Source organism: Cnephaeus nilssonii, assembly GCF_951640355.1.
Source record: "Cnephaeus nilssonii genome assembly, chromosome: 20".
Lineage (NCBI taxonomy): Eukaryota > Metazoa > Chordata > Mammalia > Chiroptera > Vespertilionidae > Cnephaeus > Cnephaeus nilssonii.
Genome location: NC_137091.1, coordinates 49,234,045 through 49,253,345, shown reverse-complemented (window position 1 = coordinate 49,253,345; position 19,301 = coordinate 49,234,045). Strand labels below are relative to the sequence as shown.

Here is a 19,301-nt window from a genome sequence, read left to right as displayed (position 1 = left end):
AATGAAAAAATGGGCAGAGGACCTAAATAGGCACCTCTCCAACGAGGACATACCGATGGCCTGTAAACATATGAACAGATGCTCAACATCACTAATCATCAGAGAGAGGCAAATTGAAACCACACACATTTCAGGATGGCTTATCATCAATAAATCCATAAATATCTATGCCCCTCTATGATCATAGCAGCAGCATTTACAAAATCCAAGATCTGGAAACAGCCCTAGTGCCCATCAACAGAGGAAAGCTGTGGTACATTTACACAGTGGAATAATATGCAGCTGTAAAATAAAGAAGGAACTCTTACCTTTGCGACAGCATGGATGGTCCTGGAGAGCATTATGTCAAGTGAAATAAGCCAGTCAGAGAAAGACAAGTTCCCTATGATTTCAATCATATTTGGAATCTAATAAAGAAAATAAACTAAAAAAAATAACAAACATAGTGGAGAGAGACTCACATATACAGAAAACAGTCTGTCAGATGTCAGAGGAGAGGGGGTTGGGGAGAAGGGAGAATGGATTAAGCAAAGAAATAAAAGAAAGACTCATGGACTATGGTGACTGCCAGAGGGAAGGGTGGGGTGGGGGAGGTAAAAACGGGGTAAGGGGTGTGGAAATAGACTAGACTTAGGGGGATAAGTACACAGTACCATGTACCGATGACGTGGTGTAGAATCGTATACCTGAAACCTGCATAATTTTATGAACCAACGTCACCCCAGCAAATAAAAAACAAATACATGTAGGCTGTTCGGAGATGTGGTTCCAGTCAGACCCTCAGCGCCTGCTATTTTTAGGGTGAAAAGCAGGTGTCGCCTTCCTGTGAGGCTAGCGCCTTGTGAACAGTGTGTGTGTGGTGTGAGGACCCGGCCCCCCACATCCTGTGACCTTCTCTGCTGGGCTCAGCCCCTGCCTCCCCTTCCTCAGAAGCACCCTAGTCCCCAAGTCCTCAGCCCTCCCTCCCTTCTTTCCTTCCTTCCTTCCTTCCTTCCTTCCTTCCTTCCTTCCTTCCTTCCTTTCTTTTTCTATGTGCCTGTCCAATTTTTCCAGCACCATTTTTGCAGAGCCTTCCCTCACTCCGCTGTATATTCACAAAGTCACCAATCATCAGGGAAATGCAAGTGCTGGATGTGGAGAAGAGGGAACCCTCATGCACCGCTGCTGGGAATGCAGCCGGGTGCAGCCACTGTGTAAGCCGTAGGCAGGTTCCTCAAAAAATAAAAACATGGAACTGCCATTTGACCCAGTGATTCCACTTCTGGGGATAGAATCGAAGAAACCCGAAACGCTCATTCTAAAGAATATACCTGGTACGCATCCCCTATGTTCACTGTTGCATCATTTACAACAGACAAGATGTGCAAGCAGCCCACGTGCCCATCAGGAGATGAGTGGATAAAAAAAGCTGTGGTACGTTTACACAATGGAGTACAACTCGGCTGTGAAAAAGGATGGAAGTCCTACCTTTTGCCACAGCATGGATGGACCTGGAGGTTTGTATGCGAAGTGAAATAAGCCAGTCGGAGTAGGACAGGTTCCATATAAAATCACTTAAATGTGGAATCTAAACAACAAAACCATTAAGTGTATTTAATTTTTATTGTTGACGCTGTTACAGATGTCCCCCATTTCTTCCGTTTGCCCACTGCCACCCACCCCATCTCCCCTCCTTTGGCCCTCACCACACTGTTGTCTGTGTCCATGCACTGTGCATATATGCTCTTTAGTGAATTGCTTCCCATTCTTCATCAACTCCCCCCCCCCCCCCGCCCCGCCACCTCCCCTCTGACATCTGTCACTCTATCAATCCATTTCTCCTCCTGTCTTGGCATGTCTCCCATAATGTTGCCATTAGCGTTCTTATTTTCTTTTTATAATAGAGGCCCGTGCACTGATTCATGCACTGGTTGGGGACCCTCAGCCTGGCCTGCACCCTCTCGCAGGCCAGACTGAGGGATTGGACCAAAACCGGCAGTCTGACATCCCCCAGGGGATGTTGTAGTGCGCAAAGCAGCAGGCAGCGGAGGAGAAGCCCAAGCCCAGGCCAGGCGCTGCACCACTCCTGCTCATCCCAGCTGCCCCCACAGTCCCTGACGCCACCACTTGGTAGTGCTCCCACGGAGGTGGGAGAGGCTCGCACCACCGCAGCTGTGCTCGCCAGCAGTGAGCCTGGTGTCTGGCTCACGTAGGTCAGCTGAACGGTGTTCCCGCTGTGGGAGCGCACTGACAACCAGGGGGCAGTTCCTGCATTTAGCGTCTGCCCCTGGTGGTCAGTCTGCATCATAGTGACCAGTCGACTGGTCGTTTGGTCACTTAGGCTTTTATATATGTAGACTGGAGGCCCGATGCATGAAATTTGTGCAATAGTAGGCCTTCCTTCCCCCGTCTACCAGCACCGGCTTCCCTCTGGCATCGGAGACCCAGGCTTCCCTTGCAGCCCTGGCTTCATCCGAAGGTCATCTGGAAGGATGTCTGGTCTAATTAGCACATTACCCTTTTATTATTATAGATAGCCTTCTCCTTCAAGATAATACCGAATCTTTTGTATTATTATTTACATTATTTCAGATGACCTTCATCTCTGCCTATATGCACCCCTCTCCCCCCAGCACACACCACCTGCAGGCCTTCTGCACACTAATATCTATGGCTTTGAGCTATGCATATATACAAATAAGTTCTTTAGTTAATCTTTTTCTGCCCCCCCCCCCTTCCATGAGATCTGTCTACTTGTTCCATGCAGCATGCCTCTGGACCTATTTTTTTTTTATCAAGTTATTTTGTTCATTAGATTCCACACATAAGTGAGATCGTGCAATATTTGTCTTTCTCTGACTGGCTTATTTCAGTTAGCGTAATAGTCTCCAGGTCCCTCTATGCTGTCCAAAGGGTAAAAATTCCTTCTTTTTTACACAGTTGCATAGTATTCCCTGGTGTAAATATACCACAGCTTTTGTACCCACTCATCCACGGATGGGCACTTGGGCTGTTTCCAGGTGTTAGCTATTGTAAATACCGCTGCTATGAACACAGGGGAGCATACATTCTTTCCGATTGGTGTTTTGGGTTCTGAGGATATGTTCCCACAAGTGGGATCTGCTGGGTCCATCGGCAGTTCCATTTTGAGTTTCATGTTAACAACTGAGGAATGAACGACTAACACCTCTGCTATAAATACGTCCAGTGGGAGTAGAGACTGTTTCCTGATGGACCAACAGCACCAACCAGACACTGCAAAGTCCACTCAAAGTTGTCGTCACAGAAGCCAAAGGCCAGACCAAATGTGTAGAGTCGCCGGGAACAAAGGAAAAGATCCCTGCGGCGCCGGGAGGGATCGGGCTCCGGCCCCCCAGACCCTTCTCTCCTCCTGAGCCCTTAGTTTGGGGAACCTCAGAGCCAGGCCCAGGGCGGGAGAGTCCGCAGGCAGCGGGTGCACAGCTCACGGACGCGGAAGGGCTGTAGCACTTCTGACCCACCACATCCTGTGCGTCTGTTTTTCCAGCCCTGAGTCTCCTCCATTTGCAGAGGAGGAGACACCAGAGCAGACGCCATGATGTCCATCCTCTCGGCTCTTCTCTGCCTCGGTCAGTGGGGGACATGGGGAGGGGCAGCAGGAGGGATGGCGGCACCGCCTTGTTCATGGGGAACCTCAGGCTCAGGCAGCTCGAGTGGATGGTGCCCTGATGGGAGGGGAATCAGCTGAGAAGTCTAGTGCAAATATCTGACAGATACTCTCTTCCAGGGCTGAGTCTGGACCAGAGGACCCGAGTGCAGGCAGGTGAGTCCTCCACAGGCTCCAGGTCCCTCCTCTTCCTTCATCCCTAGGGCCCAAGAGGGAGCATAGAGGTGCTGGGATGAGGTGATAAAACGAGAGGGTCTTGGGTTGAGCTGGGGGATGAGGGTGGGAAGGTTTTTGTAAAGCAGCCTCTGGTTTCCTTTTAGGGACCCTCCCCAAACCCACCCTCTGGGCTGAGCCAGGCCCTGTGATCCTCTGGGGAAGCCCCGTGACCCTCTGGTGTCAGGGGACCCCAGAGGCTGAGGAGTACCGTCTGTTTAAAGTGGGAAGCCCAGCGTCCTTGTACCAACAGAAGCCACTGAATCCCGGGGACAAGGCCAAGTTCTCCATCACACACATGACAGAGCATGTTGCAGGGATATATCACTGTTACTATCGCAGCCCTGCTGGCTGGTCAGAGCGCAGTGACCCCCTGGAGCTGGTGGTGACAGGTGAGAGGACACTCAGGGGTCCCAGCCTCAGGCTCTGCCCTCAGAAAGGGGGTCTGTTCTCAAGGTGTCTCCCTCTCACAGCCCAGCCCTGGGGGACATGAGGGAGGTGTGAGCTGATTTAACACCCTGCCTCCTCCTCTCCTAGGATCCTACAGCAAACCCAGCCTCTCAGCCTTGCCCAGCCCTGTGGTGAACTCAGGAGGGAACGTGACCCTCCAGTGTGACTCAGGGCAGGGATTTCACAGGTTCATTCTGACTAAGGAAGGAGATCACAGGCTCTCCTGGGCCCTGGACTCACAGCCACAGCCCAGTGGGCAGTCCCAGGCCCTGTTCACTGTGGGCCCCGTGACCCCCATTCACAGGTGGACCTTCAGATGCTATGGTTGTTATAGGGACAGGCCCCACATGTGGTCACACCCCAGTGACCCCCTGGAGCTCCTGGTCTCAGGTGAGTCCCATTATTGTCTCATCCATGGATTGAGGCACCTAATACATTATTGGCATCTTTGCTGTGAGGAGAGACCCATGTAAGAGGGTGAGGAGAGCACAGGGGCTCCTGGGCCAGAGACACAGAGAGAGACAGTGAGACCTGGGGGCCAGCATAGGAGAAAGGGGTTATGGGAGGATCCACCCCTGTAATTCACATCTGGTCTCCCCAGGTGAGTCTGGGAAGCCCTCCCTCCTGAGCCAGCAGGGCCCCATCGTGGCCTCTGGACAGAGCCTGACCCTCCAGTGTCGCTCTGATGTCGGCTATGACAGATTCGCTCTGCACAAGGAGGGGGGACGGGACCTCCCCCAGAGCCTTGTCCTGCAGCCCCAGGCTGGGCTCTCTCAGGCCCTCTTCCCCCTGGGCACTGTGAGCAGCTCCCACGGGGGCCGGTACAGATGCTACGGTGGATACAACCTCTCCTCTGAGTGGTCGGCCCCCAGCGACCCCCTGGACATCCTGGTGGCAGGTGAGGAGCCAGTGCGTTCAGTCAGGGACCCAGACTCTGCACAGGCCCTGTTGGGGTCTTAGGTGGTGAGGCCAGAGCGAAATTGCAGGGCCCCAGGGAGGGAGGGAGACAGAGAGAGGCAGGGGGTGGGAGGGGAGATGGGGGGGACTCAGAGAAACAGAGACAGACAGAGAGGAGGGCCCTCAGAGAGAGGCCTGCTGACTCTCAGGGCAGAACAAGGTGGGCAGGCAGCCCTCACCCTCCCTCCCTCTCTCTAGGACACCTGCCTGACACACCCTCCCTCTCAGTGCAGCCAGGCCCCAGGGTGGCCTCAGGAGAGAATGTGACCCTGCTGTGTCAGTCACAGAGCCAGAGGGAGACGTTCCTTCTGTCCAAGGAGGGGGCAGCCGATCCCCCCTCTCGTCTGAGATCAGAGCACCGAGCTCAGCAGTTCCAGGCAGAGTTCTCCATGAGTCCTGTGACCTCAGCCCATCGGGGCACCTACAGGTGCTACAGCTCATGCAGTTCCTCTCTCTACCTGCTGTCACTCCCTAGTGAGCCCCTGGAGCTCCTGGTCTCAGGTGAGGGCCCCTGACCCTGTCTGCTGAGCTGTCAGCTCAGGGTCCCGTCCCAAGAACAATCATGGCTGAAAGGGAGGGAGGGGCTCTAGGGATGGTCACTCAGAGGATATCTTTTCCTTGGAGGCCCTCCCACCCCATCCACTCCCTCCCCCTCACCTGGATACTGAAGCAGTGGGAGGTCTTAGGGGCCACAGCACAGATGTAAGAGGGAGTCTGTGTGAAATGGGGTCCAAGGCCAGCCCAAGCCTCTCACCCTCTTCCTGTCCTCATTTCCAGAACCCTCTGGAGGACCCAGCCCCCCACCCACAGGGCCCACGTCCACAGCTGGTGAGTCCCGGGGAGCTCTGCCCAGAGGAAGCACAGCCCACCCAGCAAGTCCTGAGAGTCTGTCAGGGGTCTGAGTGACCCAAGGATGGGCTTGTGTCCCGGGTGGGCTGGGAGTCCCAGGGTCTGAGGCTGGTGATGGGTGGGGTGGTCATGGCAGAGGGAGATGTGGGGGCGCAGGCTGGGGAGGAGCTGGGTTCATTGGGGGAGAAGGCAGCCCCGACCCTTCCTGCCCCATCCTGAACCCAGGAGGCACTGAGGATTGGTCTCTTCTACCCACTCTGTGTGAGGGGCTCTGTGGGGAGCTGATGGGTGCTTCCATGGGGGACAGGGGCTGAGCCATATGGGGGTTCATACCCCTCTGAATTCACTGACATAGACACCCCCTTCCCCTGTCTGGGCCTCAGTGTCTGCAGGTGTGGAAGGAGAGAATCCTTGTCCAGAGCTTAGACTTCCTGTCGGTTCTGGCCCTGACCTCCTGGGAGAGGGCCTCACAGGGAATCCCCCAGGACGTGATGTTATGGGGCCTGTCCCCTCTGTCTCAGTGACGGTGACACTGTACAGGGAGGGACAGGCAGGACAAGGCTCCGGGCCCCAGTCCTCCCCCTCAGCTCAGGCTCAGCTCAGTGGAGGGAACAGGGTGGATCAGCCCTGGCTCAGCTCCAGGCTCTGGTGCTCCTGCTGTGGGGCTGTGTGGTGAGGGACGGTGTAAAAGTCATCATCTGAGAAGTGGGGCATCTGAGAGCACAGGGTCCAGGAGGAAGACTCCTGTCCCCCCAGGTCCTCACTCACACCCTCGTGTCATGATTCTCAGGAGCAGCTGACACCCTCATCACCAGCCCATCACCTAACAACTCAGACCCCACGATCAGTGAGTGGGAGAAACTCTCAGTTATGGGGCTGGGCTCAGAGGGTCATGTCCTGTGAAGGGGAAGTGGGTGCTCTGGGTGGATATCCAGTGTCCTGGCCTCTGTGACCTACTTTTCCAAATTCCTAGCCTCCCACCCCGAAGACTATACCATGGGGAATCTCATCCGGATGGGCGTGGCTGGATTGGTCATGGTGGTGCTCGGGGTGCTGGTATTTCAGGCTGGAAACAGCCAGAGACAGACCCAGGATGCAGCCAGGAGGTGAATGCAGAGGGAACAATGCACAGTTCAGAGAGGGGGAGCCTTGGAGCCCATCTGAGGACCCCAGGAGGTGCTGAAGGAAAGTCGGGACTATGCGTTGGGAGACCTGCCAGCTGATTTTTCTAACGGAATGAACATGGTTTGGTGCAGGAGATGTCCGAGTGCTCCCTGGACCAGCTTCCCCCTCTATTAAATGTGAGTTTCCTCTCCACATCTTGGTTGGCTTTCTGTAATGACCCCCCCCCACACACACACACACACTTCTTTCCTCATCCCTGTGATTTGAGGGACCATCCCACGTGGCAGGTGTAGGTCCCCACATCTAACACCTCATGCTCTCCTCCACTTTTTTAAAATTACATTTATTGGGGTGACATTGTTTCATCAATTGTACAAGTTTCAAGTGTACAATTCTATTGTACAATATCTATCTATGTTTACGTGATACCATATTATTTATTTTTTATCTCCACGTGACCAGATGAACATTATTGAGTCCTTTCCTCCGTTCAGAGGACTTTGCCTGGATTCAGTAACTAAACAAATGGGCAAACTTAGATACAAACCTAGAAAAGAGAAATCCAAAATGATGGCTATGCCCCATCTGTACTCCACATCCCTTCCCATCCTCATCAGATGTCAACTGTGCCATTTCCCCAGTAATGGTATCACTTGGATTTGACACATTAGTGTTTGATGGGACAGCCTGGCACTGTGCTGCCTCTGAAAATCATCACTTTTTAGGATGCTCTGATCTGTGGCATTTGCCATTTTCTGAATACATACATACAAGAATACCATTCAGCCATGAAGAAGATGTAAATCCTGCCAGCTCTGACATGGGTCACACTTTGGGGCATTGTGCTAAGTGAGATAAATGGGACAGAGGAAGACAGATACTGTTCTCACCTATGTGTGGAATCTACCAATGCCAAACTCATAGAAACATAGAGTGGAATGATCCTCAACACAGGCAGGATAGGGGAATGGAAAGATGTTGGACAGAGTGCCAACTTCCAGCCCTGGCCAGGGTTTCTCAGTGGTTAGAGAGTCAGCCCATGCATCAAAGGGTCACGGGTTCAATTCCTGGCCCTAGTCTGGATCTGTTTGGGAGGCAACCAATTGATGTGTTTCTCTCACTTCACTCTCTCTCCATCTATAGGGTGATATGCTAATTAGACTGATCATCTTCCAGACATCCTTCCGGACAAAGCCACGGTGCCAGGGGCCAAGGCAGAGGCAGTTAGGGGCCATCAGGCCAGCAGGGGAGGGCAGTTAGGGGGTGATCAGGCCGGCAGGCAGGCGAGCAGTTAGGAGCCAGCAGTCGCGGATTGTGAGAGGGATGTTCAACTGAAGGTTTCCCTAAACCAGCAGTCAGACATCCCCCAAGAGGTCCTGGATTGGAGAGAATGCAGGCTGGGCTGTGGGACCCCCCGCCCCATGCATGACTTTTGTGCACCGGGGCCTCTAGTATAAATATAAGACACTGATTTTGACTCACACACAAGGAATGATTTCAACTAAAATAATAAAAAGCAAACCTTGTTAGGTTGTCTTCTCTTCTAGAAATGCAGAATCCAACTGTCCACTCTGCTTTTTGTTTGGCCAGAGAGTGAAGACTATGTGACTGGCACAAGGCCTTAATAGATACTAGCCGCTTGAGAGATGTCATATTTCTCCTGAAGATTGCTTCAGACTATTCACTATTTTTCTACATTAGCTTGGCCAGGGGCTGTTGAAAGCTATAAATGGAATAATTGGTATGACTTTCCAATGGCAGAAAAATTATGTGAAAGTCCTTATGTGACTGCAGAGCATAGGAAAAGTAAATGTGGTACTTTAGACGTGAGGTGTGGTCAGGACGTGGTTCACATCAGACCTTCAGCACCTGCTATTTTTAGGGTGAAAGGTCTGGTCCTCTTCCTGTGAGATGGGCACCTTGTGAACAGGACTTATGCGGTATGGAGACACTGCCCACCACATCCTGGACTGTCTCTGCTTTGCTCAGCCCTGCCTCCTGTTTGACAGAAGCACCATGTTTCCCAAGTTCTCAGCCTCAGGAAATGCAGGTCAACAGGGGCATCTCATGGGAGCTGAACTTGCATCAGTGTTTCTGAATGTTCGCTCCTCACCTGCTCCTCAGACGACAAGAAGTCTCACTCTCCAGGATGCAGGAAGTGGCTGTGTGAGGTGGTGAAGGTGGAGGGGGGAGGGTGAAGGTTGCTGACATCCATAAACCATGGACACACATATCTTTATGAATAAATGCTTTTACCTTTTTCGCATCAATACCCAGAGGAGGGTTTGCCATTGGCATTCTTATTATCTTTAACTTACCCTCTCCCTTAAAGATAACACTGCATCTTGAGCTTCGCTTTAGCAGCTGAAGAATAAATCGTCAAGAACTCTGCTATAGCCCTAGCTGGTTTGGCTCAGTGGATAGAGCATCGGCCTGCAGACTGAAGGGTCCCAGGTTCGATTCTGGTCAAGGGCACATGCCCAGGTTGCAGGCTTGATCTCCAGTAGGGGGCGTGCAGGAGTCAACCAATCAATGATTCTCTCTCTTCCTTGATGTTTCTATCGCTCTCTCCCTCTCTGAAATCAAGAAAAATGTGTTTTTTTAAATAAAAAATATATATTTTTAAAAAGAGCTGTGCTATAGCACCTTCTATGGGTCGTTTAGCACTTTTCCTGATGGATGAGCAGCACCAACCTGACTCTGCAAAGTAAATTCAAAGTTGTCGTCAGAGAGTCAGCAAGTCAGGACAGTTCTCCTGGTTTCAGGAGGTTGTGGTGATTCACAGCAGCTCTAATCTTGACCAACAACATGCATGCGTATCTGGCAGGTTTTCCTTAAGACCATGGACCACCACCCTCTCCCCTAATTACTGCTCACTTTGTATGTTAATCCTGAGAGGGTGGAAACAAATTCAGCACTGAGATGTGGACAGCTCCACCCCTCCTGGTGGGCATCCAGATATGTAGCTTAGCCTATGTTCCTTGAATCCTATATAATAAAAGGCTAAAATGCAAATCAACTGAACAGCAGAACGACCAGTCGCTATGAAGTGCACTGACCACCAGGGAGCAGACACTCAACTCAGGAGTTACCCTCTGGTGGTCAATGTGCTCCCACAGGGGGAGTGCCACTCAGCCAGAAGCCAGGCTCACAGCTGGCTAGTGCAGCGGTGGTGGCGGGAGCCTCTCCCGCTTCCGCAGCAGCGCTAAGGATGTCCAACTGCCAGCTAAGGGGAGCAGGGAGCGGGCCTAAGCCATCAGTTGGACATCCCCCAAGGGCTCCCGGACTGAGAGAGGGCACAGGCTGGGCTGAGGGACCCCCACCCGAGTGCACAAATTTCATGCACCAGTCCTCTAGTTTTATATAAAAGGGAAATATAAACATGAGTCTGTGCTTTACATATGATTTATGACAGGGTTAGGGTAAGGCTTAGGCTTAGGGATTGTTCTTCTTCAAGGACAGTAACACCCACAATTAAATGTAAGTTGTTGCAGAACCACATCCTGCCTGGTTGAATGGTCAGACCTCCACAACAGGCCTGGGGTGGGGCAGGAACCAGGTGGAGGGGGGGCAATTGGGAGTAAATGGGGGGACATCTGTAATGCTCTCAACAATAAAGATAATAAATATTTTTAAATTTAATTTCTGCCTTTAGCAAGGCCATATGCAAAGATTTACTTATCACCTTCTACCAATATTTATACCAGTCACCAGAAAGACCTAATTGACAAAGACTTATTTCCTGCATTTGGAAATTTCAGATTAGCAGCCTTTGAGCATTCAAAGATTTATGTTGCAATTAATTTATGTACAAAGGAGAGGAGAGAGAAAATATTAGAACAACTGGGCCCAGGACTAGACTGCGGTTGAGGGAATGGTGGCTGTTTGAGGAGGTGAAGTCCTAAGGGGGTGGGAGGAAATTCTACAGAGAAAAAAACATCCAGACACCATTACCGACATAGGGACTCTCTGAAGGGGGAAGGTAAGAGAAAGTGAGATGGAAACAGGTCACGTTGGCACTGTCCACCATGCAAGGGCATTGGGTAGTGTCTCCAAGACAAGAGGGAAATATAGAAATGGACTGCGCTGGTGAGGTTGTTTATGAAGATCATACACACCATGTATTACAAGTGAATGACAAATATGCAATATTTGACCAAAAAAAGATGTAAAAAATGATTAAACCCCAATATCCTGTGTCATCTGAGGAAGACAGGAAGTGTTGTGGGGTCCAGAATGGGTGTGAGACATCATTTTAAATTTTCTTTACTAGTTTTATATCTCATTCTGCCCACTTAGTTAATTTTTTTAAATATATTTTTATTGATTTCAAAGAGGAAGGAAGAGGGAGAGAGACAGAAACATCAATGATAAGAGAGAACCATGGATCAGCTGCCTCGTGCACACCTACGGGGGATCGAGCCCACAACCCAGGCATGTGCCCTGACCAGAATTGAACCATCACATCCTGGTTCATAGGACAACACTCAACCACTGAGCCACACTGCCTGAGTTATTTAGTTATTGAATTCAGATGAAGTCCTGTGAACTGAAGAGAAGACTCAACAATACCCATCTGGTCATGTGGTGATAAAAAGTAAATAACATGGTATCCCATAAAATATACATATATGTGGTACCATAGAATTGCACATTCAAAACTGGTACAATTTATTAAACAGGGTTCACCACAATAAATGTAATTATCTAAACAGACATAACAGTGGAGGAGAGCATGGGGCGTTAGATGTGGGAACCCACACCTGCCATGTGGGATGGACCCTCAAGTCACAGGGGTGAGGAAAGAAGGGAGGTCATCACAGAAAGTCAACCAAGACAGGGAGAGAAGATACACATTTAATGGAGGAAGAAGCTTGTACAGGGAGACCTCAGACATTTTTGTGCACCCAAACCATCTTGATTCTGCTAGAAAAATCAGCAGGTAGTTCTACCAACTCGGGGTCCCCACTTTCTCCCACTACATCCTGAGACCCTCAGATGGGATCCAAGGCACCCCCTCTCCGAACCGTGCATTGTTCCTTCTCTAGTCACACTCTGGGGGCATTATGGGTCCTTCTCTGGCTGTTTCAAGCCTGAAATAGCAGCACCCCAAACACCACCAGGACCAAGCCAGCCTTGCCCATCCAAATGGGGTTTCCCATGGTGTAGACGTGGGGGTGGGAAACTAAGAATTGTGGGTAAAAAGGTCACAGAGGGCAGGGCAGACCAAAATCACCTGAGGACCCTGGTTATCCACCCAGGTCACCCACCTCCCCTTAACATCACATGACCCTCTGGGCCCAGTCCCATTATGGAGGATCTTGCATATCCAGTCATCTAGGATTCAGTGCAATCTTTTTTTCTAAGTTTTTTTTTTAGTTTATTTTTTATTGTTGACAGTGTTACAGATGGCCTTTATGTCCCTCCACTTCCCCCTCAACCCAGCCCCCACTGCAGGCCTTTAATTCTTGATATAATAGCTTAGGTCATTGAATATTTAAGGCTTTTCCTTTTTCCAATATATTCATTCATGGTTTTCAATTATCTTATTTCATAGGTCCAATATATATATATATATATATATATATATATATATATATATATATATATATATATATGTATATATATATAAGCCTAAGTGACTGCTTTGACCAAACGACCGGAATGACCTGACGACCAGCCAGTAGCTATGATGTGCACTGACCCAGACATTGCTGCTGGGGCCCTGACATCCCTGAATCTGGTTCACCTCCACCCTGGACCCAGACACGAGGGAGGAGGGAGCACAATTGGCCGTTGGTTAGCTTGTTGGAATTGGCCGTTGGTTAGCTTGTTGCTGGGGCCAACCTCCCGCAGTTCCTACCCACTGCCAGCAGGGCCCAACCCAGTGGCCCCGATTGGCGGCCAGGCTGAGGGACCCCACCCATGCATGAATTCGTGCACTGGGCCTCTAGTTTACATTATAATTTAATTTAAAACATTCACTTCTGGTTTTGGTTCACACATTGATTACTGAAAAGTCTGTTGCTTTATTTGTAAGAGGTAGAGATATAGGTTATCTTCGACTATAAACCTGGAGACTCCCAGAGGCCCCAGGAGCTGTGGGTGGTCCCTGTCAGGTCTCCAGGCTGGGGCACTAGCCACGTGTCCATGGGGAAGCATTCAGGCTTTTGGGGGTATGTGCAGGCCCCCTTCCTGAAATGTGGGGTTTGGGTCTTTCCTGGGCTAGGGGACAGACAGAGCAATATACACAATGTGCTCATCTGGGGGCTCATTGGATGGGGAGAAATGGGGTGCAGTTGTCCTCTGATTGAGGGCCAAGAGATTCAGCTGGGCGTAGGTCACATCCTGTTGGGCGTCAGGTGCAGCCTGGAGCAGTGGGAGAAAGAGGTATGAAACGTGGTTAGGGTTGGGAAAAACCTGGGTGTCTGGAGAAGACGGGACCCACTTGACTGTCCATCTGTCTGTCCTCTTCTGCTTGTCTGCCCTTTGTGTCCAGCAATCCCCTCAACAGAGGCAAAGGAGAGGTGGGCATTCCTGGTCCGGATCTTGGTCTTGAGCGGTTCACCTGGGCGTACGTAACTCCCTGGGGGCCTTCATCCTGCCCGTTCTGCTGGAGACAGTGAGACAGAACAGCGTCTCCTCGATTCCACAGTAGAAATCCTCCTGTCAATCATCCTCAGGTTGCCAGAGAGATGGCTTACACTTTAAATAGACCAGGTCCCTCTCCTGATGGAATCTGCAGGGCCTTCCCGAGCCTCGGGGCCTCTGGATGCTTCTGTGGTTCTGACTCTCATCCTAACACGCTCTCTCTCTCTCTCGCTCACTGGACTCCAGCCTTAGGGCCCCTCCTCCTGAAGAAGCAGGCCCTGCCCCAGGACCTCTGCACCCGCTCTTTCCCTGTCCCCCACCATGCACTTTATCCCCTCCTCATGCTTTATGTTCCTTCACAGCACTTTGCTCTCTGGGACACTGGCTGCTTGTTTGCACATTGTCTCCCTCGCCCACAGGTGAGCTCGAGGAGTGTGGAGACAGTGTGGCTCAGGGCGGCACCGTGGCCCCTAAATGGAGCTGTAAACAGTGAGCCCGTCACATCTGCTGGGTGAATGAATGAAGGGGTCCTGGGGACCTGTGGGTGAGTCACTTATTCCTGCCTCCTCCTGAGACCTGGGGCTGCACAAGCTCAGACAGAGGACGAGGGGCCAGCAAAGGGGACCATGTAGGAGGGGCCATGAGGTCACAAGGAAACCAGGAGGAGTGAGTCACAGCAGGATAACCTTGGGGGCCTAGAGGGAAGGTCAGTGTGGATGCTGCTGAGAAGCAGGTGAGGTGGGACAGGGAAGGGTCCATTGGATTAAACGGGCAACAGAAGGTCCTTGGTGGCCTGGACAGGAGCAGGGGTCTCACCTGAGGGTCCAGCTCCACACTCTCCCCAGGCTGTGGGTCCTTCACAGAAGCATCTGCTGGGGCAGAACAGGGGTGTGTCTCCTGGAAGGTCCCCGAGATCTCAGGGCTGCAGACTCCGCCTGCTCCCAGATGGGCCACTAACCCAGGGTGAGGTAAGGTGCCAGGTCACACAGTGTGGGTCTCAGTCCTTCTCACCCCTAACACCCAGCCTCCCAGCCTAACCCTCCCCATCACCTCCTAAAATCCCTGTGCCCCCTCCCCCAGGGCAGCTGTCTCTTCCTCTCACAAAGAGCCTCTTCCTGGGCATCTGCAGCTGGGCTGTAGCTGGGGGAGGACACAGGAGAGTTAGGGGCAGAGCTGAGCCATGGGTCATGGAGGTCTCAGATCTTTGGGGCAGAAATTACCTGATCTGCGGGCCTCTGTCCATGGCCTCTGGGTGTGTGGTCCCTGCAGGAGGTTGGACATGAGCCCATCTCTGGGCTGGTCAAGAGGGACCATCTCAGCCTTGGGAGATAGGACCCCTCCCCCTGTGATTCCACAGGAAAGAATAAACGTACCACACACATGTGCATGTTTCATATGTCATGAGATTCAAAATGATTAAAGATTACCTTATATGTGTGCTGACATTGTTTTCTTTCTAGGTTTACTGATTTGAGCTTCTGGAGAAATCCTTTTCCCAGCTCACCTTCTCCATCCATTTGGTTTCCTGTGGCAGGTGCTCTGAGCCCCTCTCCCTCCTGTGACCCAGGTCACCCTGTTCCCTACTCACCCGACGTCCTGCCTTTGCTCTGACATCGGTGTCGGAGGAGGAGGAAGAGGAAGAGGGAGAGCAGTAGGACGAGGGCCACCGAGAACCCAATCAGGATGACCATGTACCATTTGGGACCTTGGACAAGGGTGACGTCATGAATGAGCCAGTGATGCAATTAAATGAGCACCTACTGTGTGTGAGGCACGTGCTGGGGTCTGTCACTCATCTCCTCTCACCTCACAGCAGTCATTCACCAGGGATTGTTGACCCCACCACCCACTTCACTGAGGCTCAGAGAGGTTAACCATGTGCCCCAGGTCACCCAGCCTGGACCAGGCAGGGCTGGGACTATAACTCAGGACTGTGGGTTCCCTGTGCTGGCCTCACGCTGCCCACCAGGGGGACACCAGCTTTGTGCTCTGGCTCCTCCTCTGAAGGGGTCTGTCCACGTCTCCTCTGGAGCTGAGGGTCCTTCCTCATTACCCGCCCCAGCACAGCAGGGACAGGAGGGGCAGGATGTGGGCTAGACTCTGGATCTCCCCTGGATCGTCCCTACTCTGCAGGCCCTAACACCCCCTGGGGAAGGTCGGGCTGGGCTGGGGGCTCTGCCTTCCTGAGCTCTGTGAGCCCTTATGTCACCTCATCTCCCAGCAGCCTGTGAGCAGGATGGGACCAGGGATGAGCAGACAGGAACCCGACACTCAGAGGAGAGAAGGGACTGCCCAGCCCCACAGCAGGAGCAGCAGAGCCAGGAGCTGACCCAGGGCTGATCCAGCCTGTTCCCTCCTCTGAGCTGAGCCTGAGCTGAGGGGGAGGACTGGGTGCCCGGAGCCTTGTCCTGCCTGTCCCATCCTGTACAGTGTCACCGTCACTGAGACAGAGGGGACAGGCCCCATAACATCACGTTCTGGGGGCTTCCCTGTGAGGCCCTCTCCCAGGAGGTCAGGGCCAGAACCGACAGGAAGTCTAAGCTCTGGACAAGGATTCCCTCCTTTCACAGCTGCAGATACTGAGGCCCAGGCAGGGGAAGGGCGTGTCCAAGTGAGAGACTTCAGAGGGGCCTGAACGCCTTATAGCTCAGCCCCTGTCCCCATCAGGCACCCACCACCTCCCCACAGAACCCTTCACTAACCCGTCTGCATGCCTGACCCTGTGGGTGGGAGAGATGGATCCTTAGAGCCTCCTAGGTTCAGGATGGGGCTGTCATCTCCCCACATGAACCCAGCTCCCCCTCCCCCAGCCTGCGCCCCCGAATATCCCTCTGCCATGACCACCCCACCCATCACCAGCCTCAGACCCTGGGACTCCCAGTCCCCCAGGGACACAAGCCCGTCCTTGAGGACCTGGGTCACTGGATCCCCTGACAGACTCTCAGGACTTGCTGGGTGGGCTGTGCCCCCTCTGCACAGAGCTCCCCGGGACTCACCAGCTGTGGAGGCGGGCCCTGTGGGTCGGGGGCTGGTGCCTCCAGAGGGTTCTGGAAGTGAGGACAGGAAGAGGGTGAGAGGTTGGGCCTGACCCTGGAGTTGGAACCTCACTCAGAACCTCCTACATCTGTGCTGTGGCCCGTGAGACCCTCCCACTGCCCAGCTGACACCTTCTGGACCCACATGAGGGGAAGGGAGTAGACAGGGAGGGCCTCTGAGGTATAGATAAATTCTGGGTGACCATCCTTAGAGCCCCCCACTCCCTTTCAGCCCATAATTCCGGGGAGTGGAGAGCTCAGCAGACAGGGTCAGGGTCCTCACCTGAGACCAGGAGCTCCAGGGGCTCACTGGGGTGTGACAGCAGGAAGGGGGAAGAGCTGTGTGAGCTGTAGCACCTGTAGGTCCCCCTGTGGGCTGAGGTCACAGGGCTCATGGAGAACTCTGCCTGGAACTGCTGAGCTCGGTGCTCTGATCTCAGACGAGAGGGGGGATCGGCTGCCCCCTCCTTGACCAGAAGGAACGTGTCCCTCGGGCTCTGTGACTGACACCGCAGGGTCACGTTCTCTCCTGAGGCCACCCTGGGGCCTGGCTGCACCGAGAGCGAGGGTCTGTCAGGCAGCCATCCTAGAGAGAGGGAGGGAGGGTGAGGGCTGCCTGCCCACCTTGTTCTGCCCTGAGAGTCACCAGGCCTCTCTCTGAGGACCCTCCGCTCTGTCTGTCTCTGTTTCTCTGAGTCCCCCCCCTTCCTCCCACCCCCTGTCGCTCTATGTCTCTCTCCCTTTCTGGGGTCTGCACTTTCATTCTGGTCTCACCACCTGAGACCCCCAGTAGGGCCTGTGCAGAGTCTGGGTCCCTGACTGAATGCACTGGCTCCTCACCTGCCACCAGGATGTCCAGGGGGTCGCTGGGGGCCGACCACTCAGAGGAGAGGTTGTATCCACCGTAGCATCGGTACCGGCCCCCGTGGGAGCTGCTCACAGTGCCCAGGGGGAAGTGGGCCTGAGAGAGCCCAGCCTGGGGCTGCAGGACAAGGCTCTGGGGGAGGTTCCGTCCCCCCTCCTTGTGCAGAGCGAATCTGTCATAGCCAACATCAGAGCGGCACTGGAGGGTCAGGCTCTGTCCAGAGGCCACGATGGGTCCCTGCTGGCTCAGGAGGGAGGGCTTCCCAGACTCACCTATGGAGACCAGATATGAATTACAGGGGTGGATCCTCCCATAACCCCCTTCTCCTGGCCTGGCCCCCAGGTCTCACCTTCTTTGTCACTGTGTCTCTGGCCCAGTAGCCCCTTTGCTCCCCTCACAACAAAGATGCCAATTAACTGGTTGATACCACAGTCTGTGAATGACACAAAAATGGGACTCACCTGGGACCAGGAGCTCCAGGGTATCACTGGAGCGTGTGCACATATGAGGCCAGTTCCTGTAACAGCCATAGCATCTGAAAGTCCCCCTGTGGTTGGGGGTCACAGGGCCCACAGGGAACAGGGCCTGGGACTGCCCCCTGGGCTGTGGCTGTGAGTCCTGGGTCCAGAGGAACCTGTGATCTCCTTCCTTAGTCAGAATGAACTTGTCAAATCCCTGCTCTGAGCCACACTGGAGGGTCACGTTCCCTCCTGAGGTCACGACAGGGCTGGGCAGGGCTGAGAGGCTGGGTTTGCCATAGGATCCTAGGGGAAAAAGTAGGAATGTAGTACAGGTCACACCTCCCTCACATCCCCCAGGGCTGGGCTGTGAGAGGAACACACCCTGAGAGCAGATCCCCTTCCTGAGGGAAGAGCCTGAGGCTGGGACCCCTGAGTGTCCTCTCACCTGTCACCACCAGCTCCAGGGGGTCACTGCGCTCTGACCAGCCAGCAGGGCTGCAATAGTAACAGTGATATATCCCTGCAATATGGTCTGTCATGTATGTGATGGAGAACTTGGCCTTGTCCCCGGGCTCCAGTAGATCCAGTCTTTTCCATGGTGCTGGGCTTCCTTCTTTATCCAGACGGTACTCCTCAGCCCCTGGGGAACCCTCACACCAGATGGTAACGGGGATCCCCCAGGGGTTCACAGGGCCTGGCTCAGCCCAGAGGGTTGGTTTGGGGAGGATCCCTAGAAGGAAACCAGAGGTCGTTTTACAAGGGCCTTCCCCACCCTCAACCCCCAGCTCAACCCAAGACCCTCATTTTATCACCTCATCCCAGCACCTCTGTGCTCCCTCCTGAGCTCCAGGGATGAAAGAAGAGGAGGGACATGGAGCCTGGGGAGGACTCACCTGCCTGCACATGGGTCCTCTGGTCCAGACTCAGCCCTGGAAGAGAGTTCCTTTGAGAGATTTGCACCCAGACATCTGAGCTGATTCCCCTTCAATCAGGGCCTGTCAACTGGAGCTGCCTGAACCTGAGGTTCCCATGAACAAGGGGGTGCAGCCGCCCCTTCTTCTCCTCCTCCCCGGGTGCACAACTGACCGAGGCAGAGAAGAGCAGAGAGGATGGACGCCATGGCATCTGTT

General features: G+C 53.2%; 1 protein-coding gene across 1 annotated transcript in view; it reads right to left on the bottom strand.

Annotated features, from left to right (window-relative positions):
• Nucleotides 1–19,291, bottom strand: part of LOC307116159 (leukocyte immunoglobulin-like receptor subfamily A member 6) — a gene marked incomplete at both ends in the record, with an annotated part of 125,991 nt that extends 106,700 nt beyond the window's left edge. Inside the window, 2 exons of the mRNA XM_079799832.1 lie at nucleotides 18,617–18,901; nucleotides 19,258–19,291. Coding sequence (XP_079655958.1) covers nucleotides 18,617–18,901; nucleotides 19,258–19,291 — 319 coding nt within the window. The remainder of the gene's footprint in view (nucleotides 1–18,616; nucleotides 18,902–19,257) is intronic.
• Between the last annotated feature and the right edge of the window lie 10 nt (nucleotides 19,292–19,301).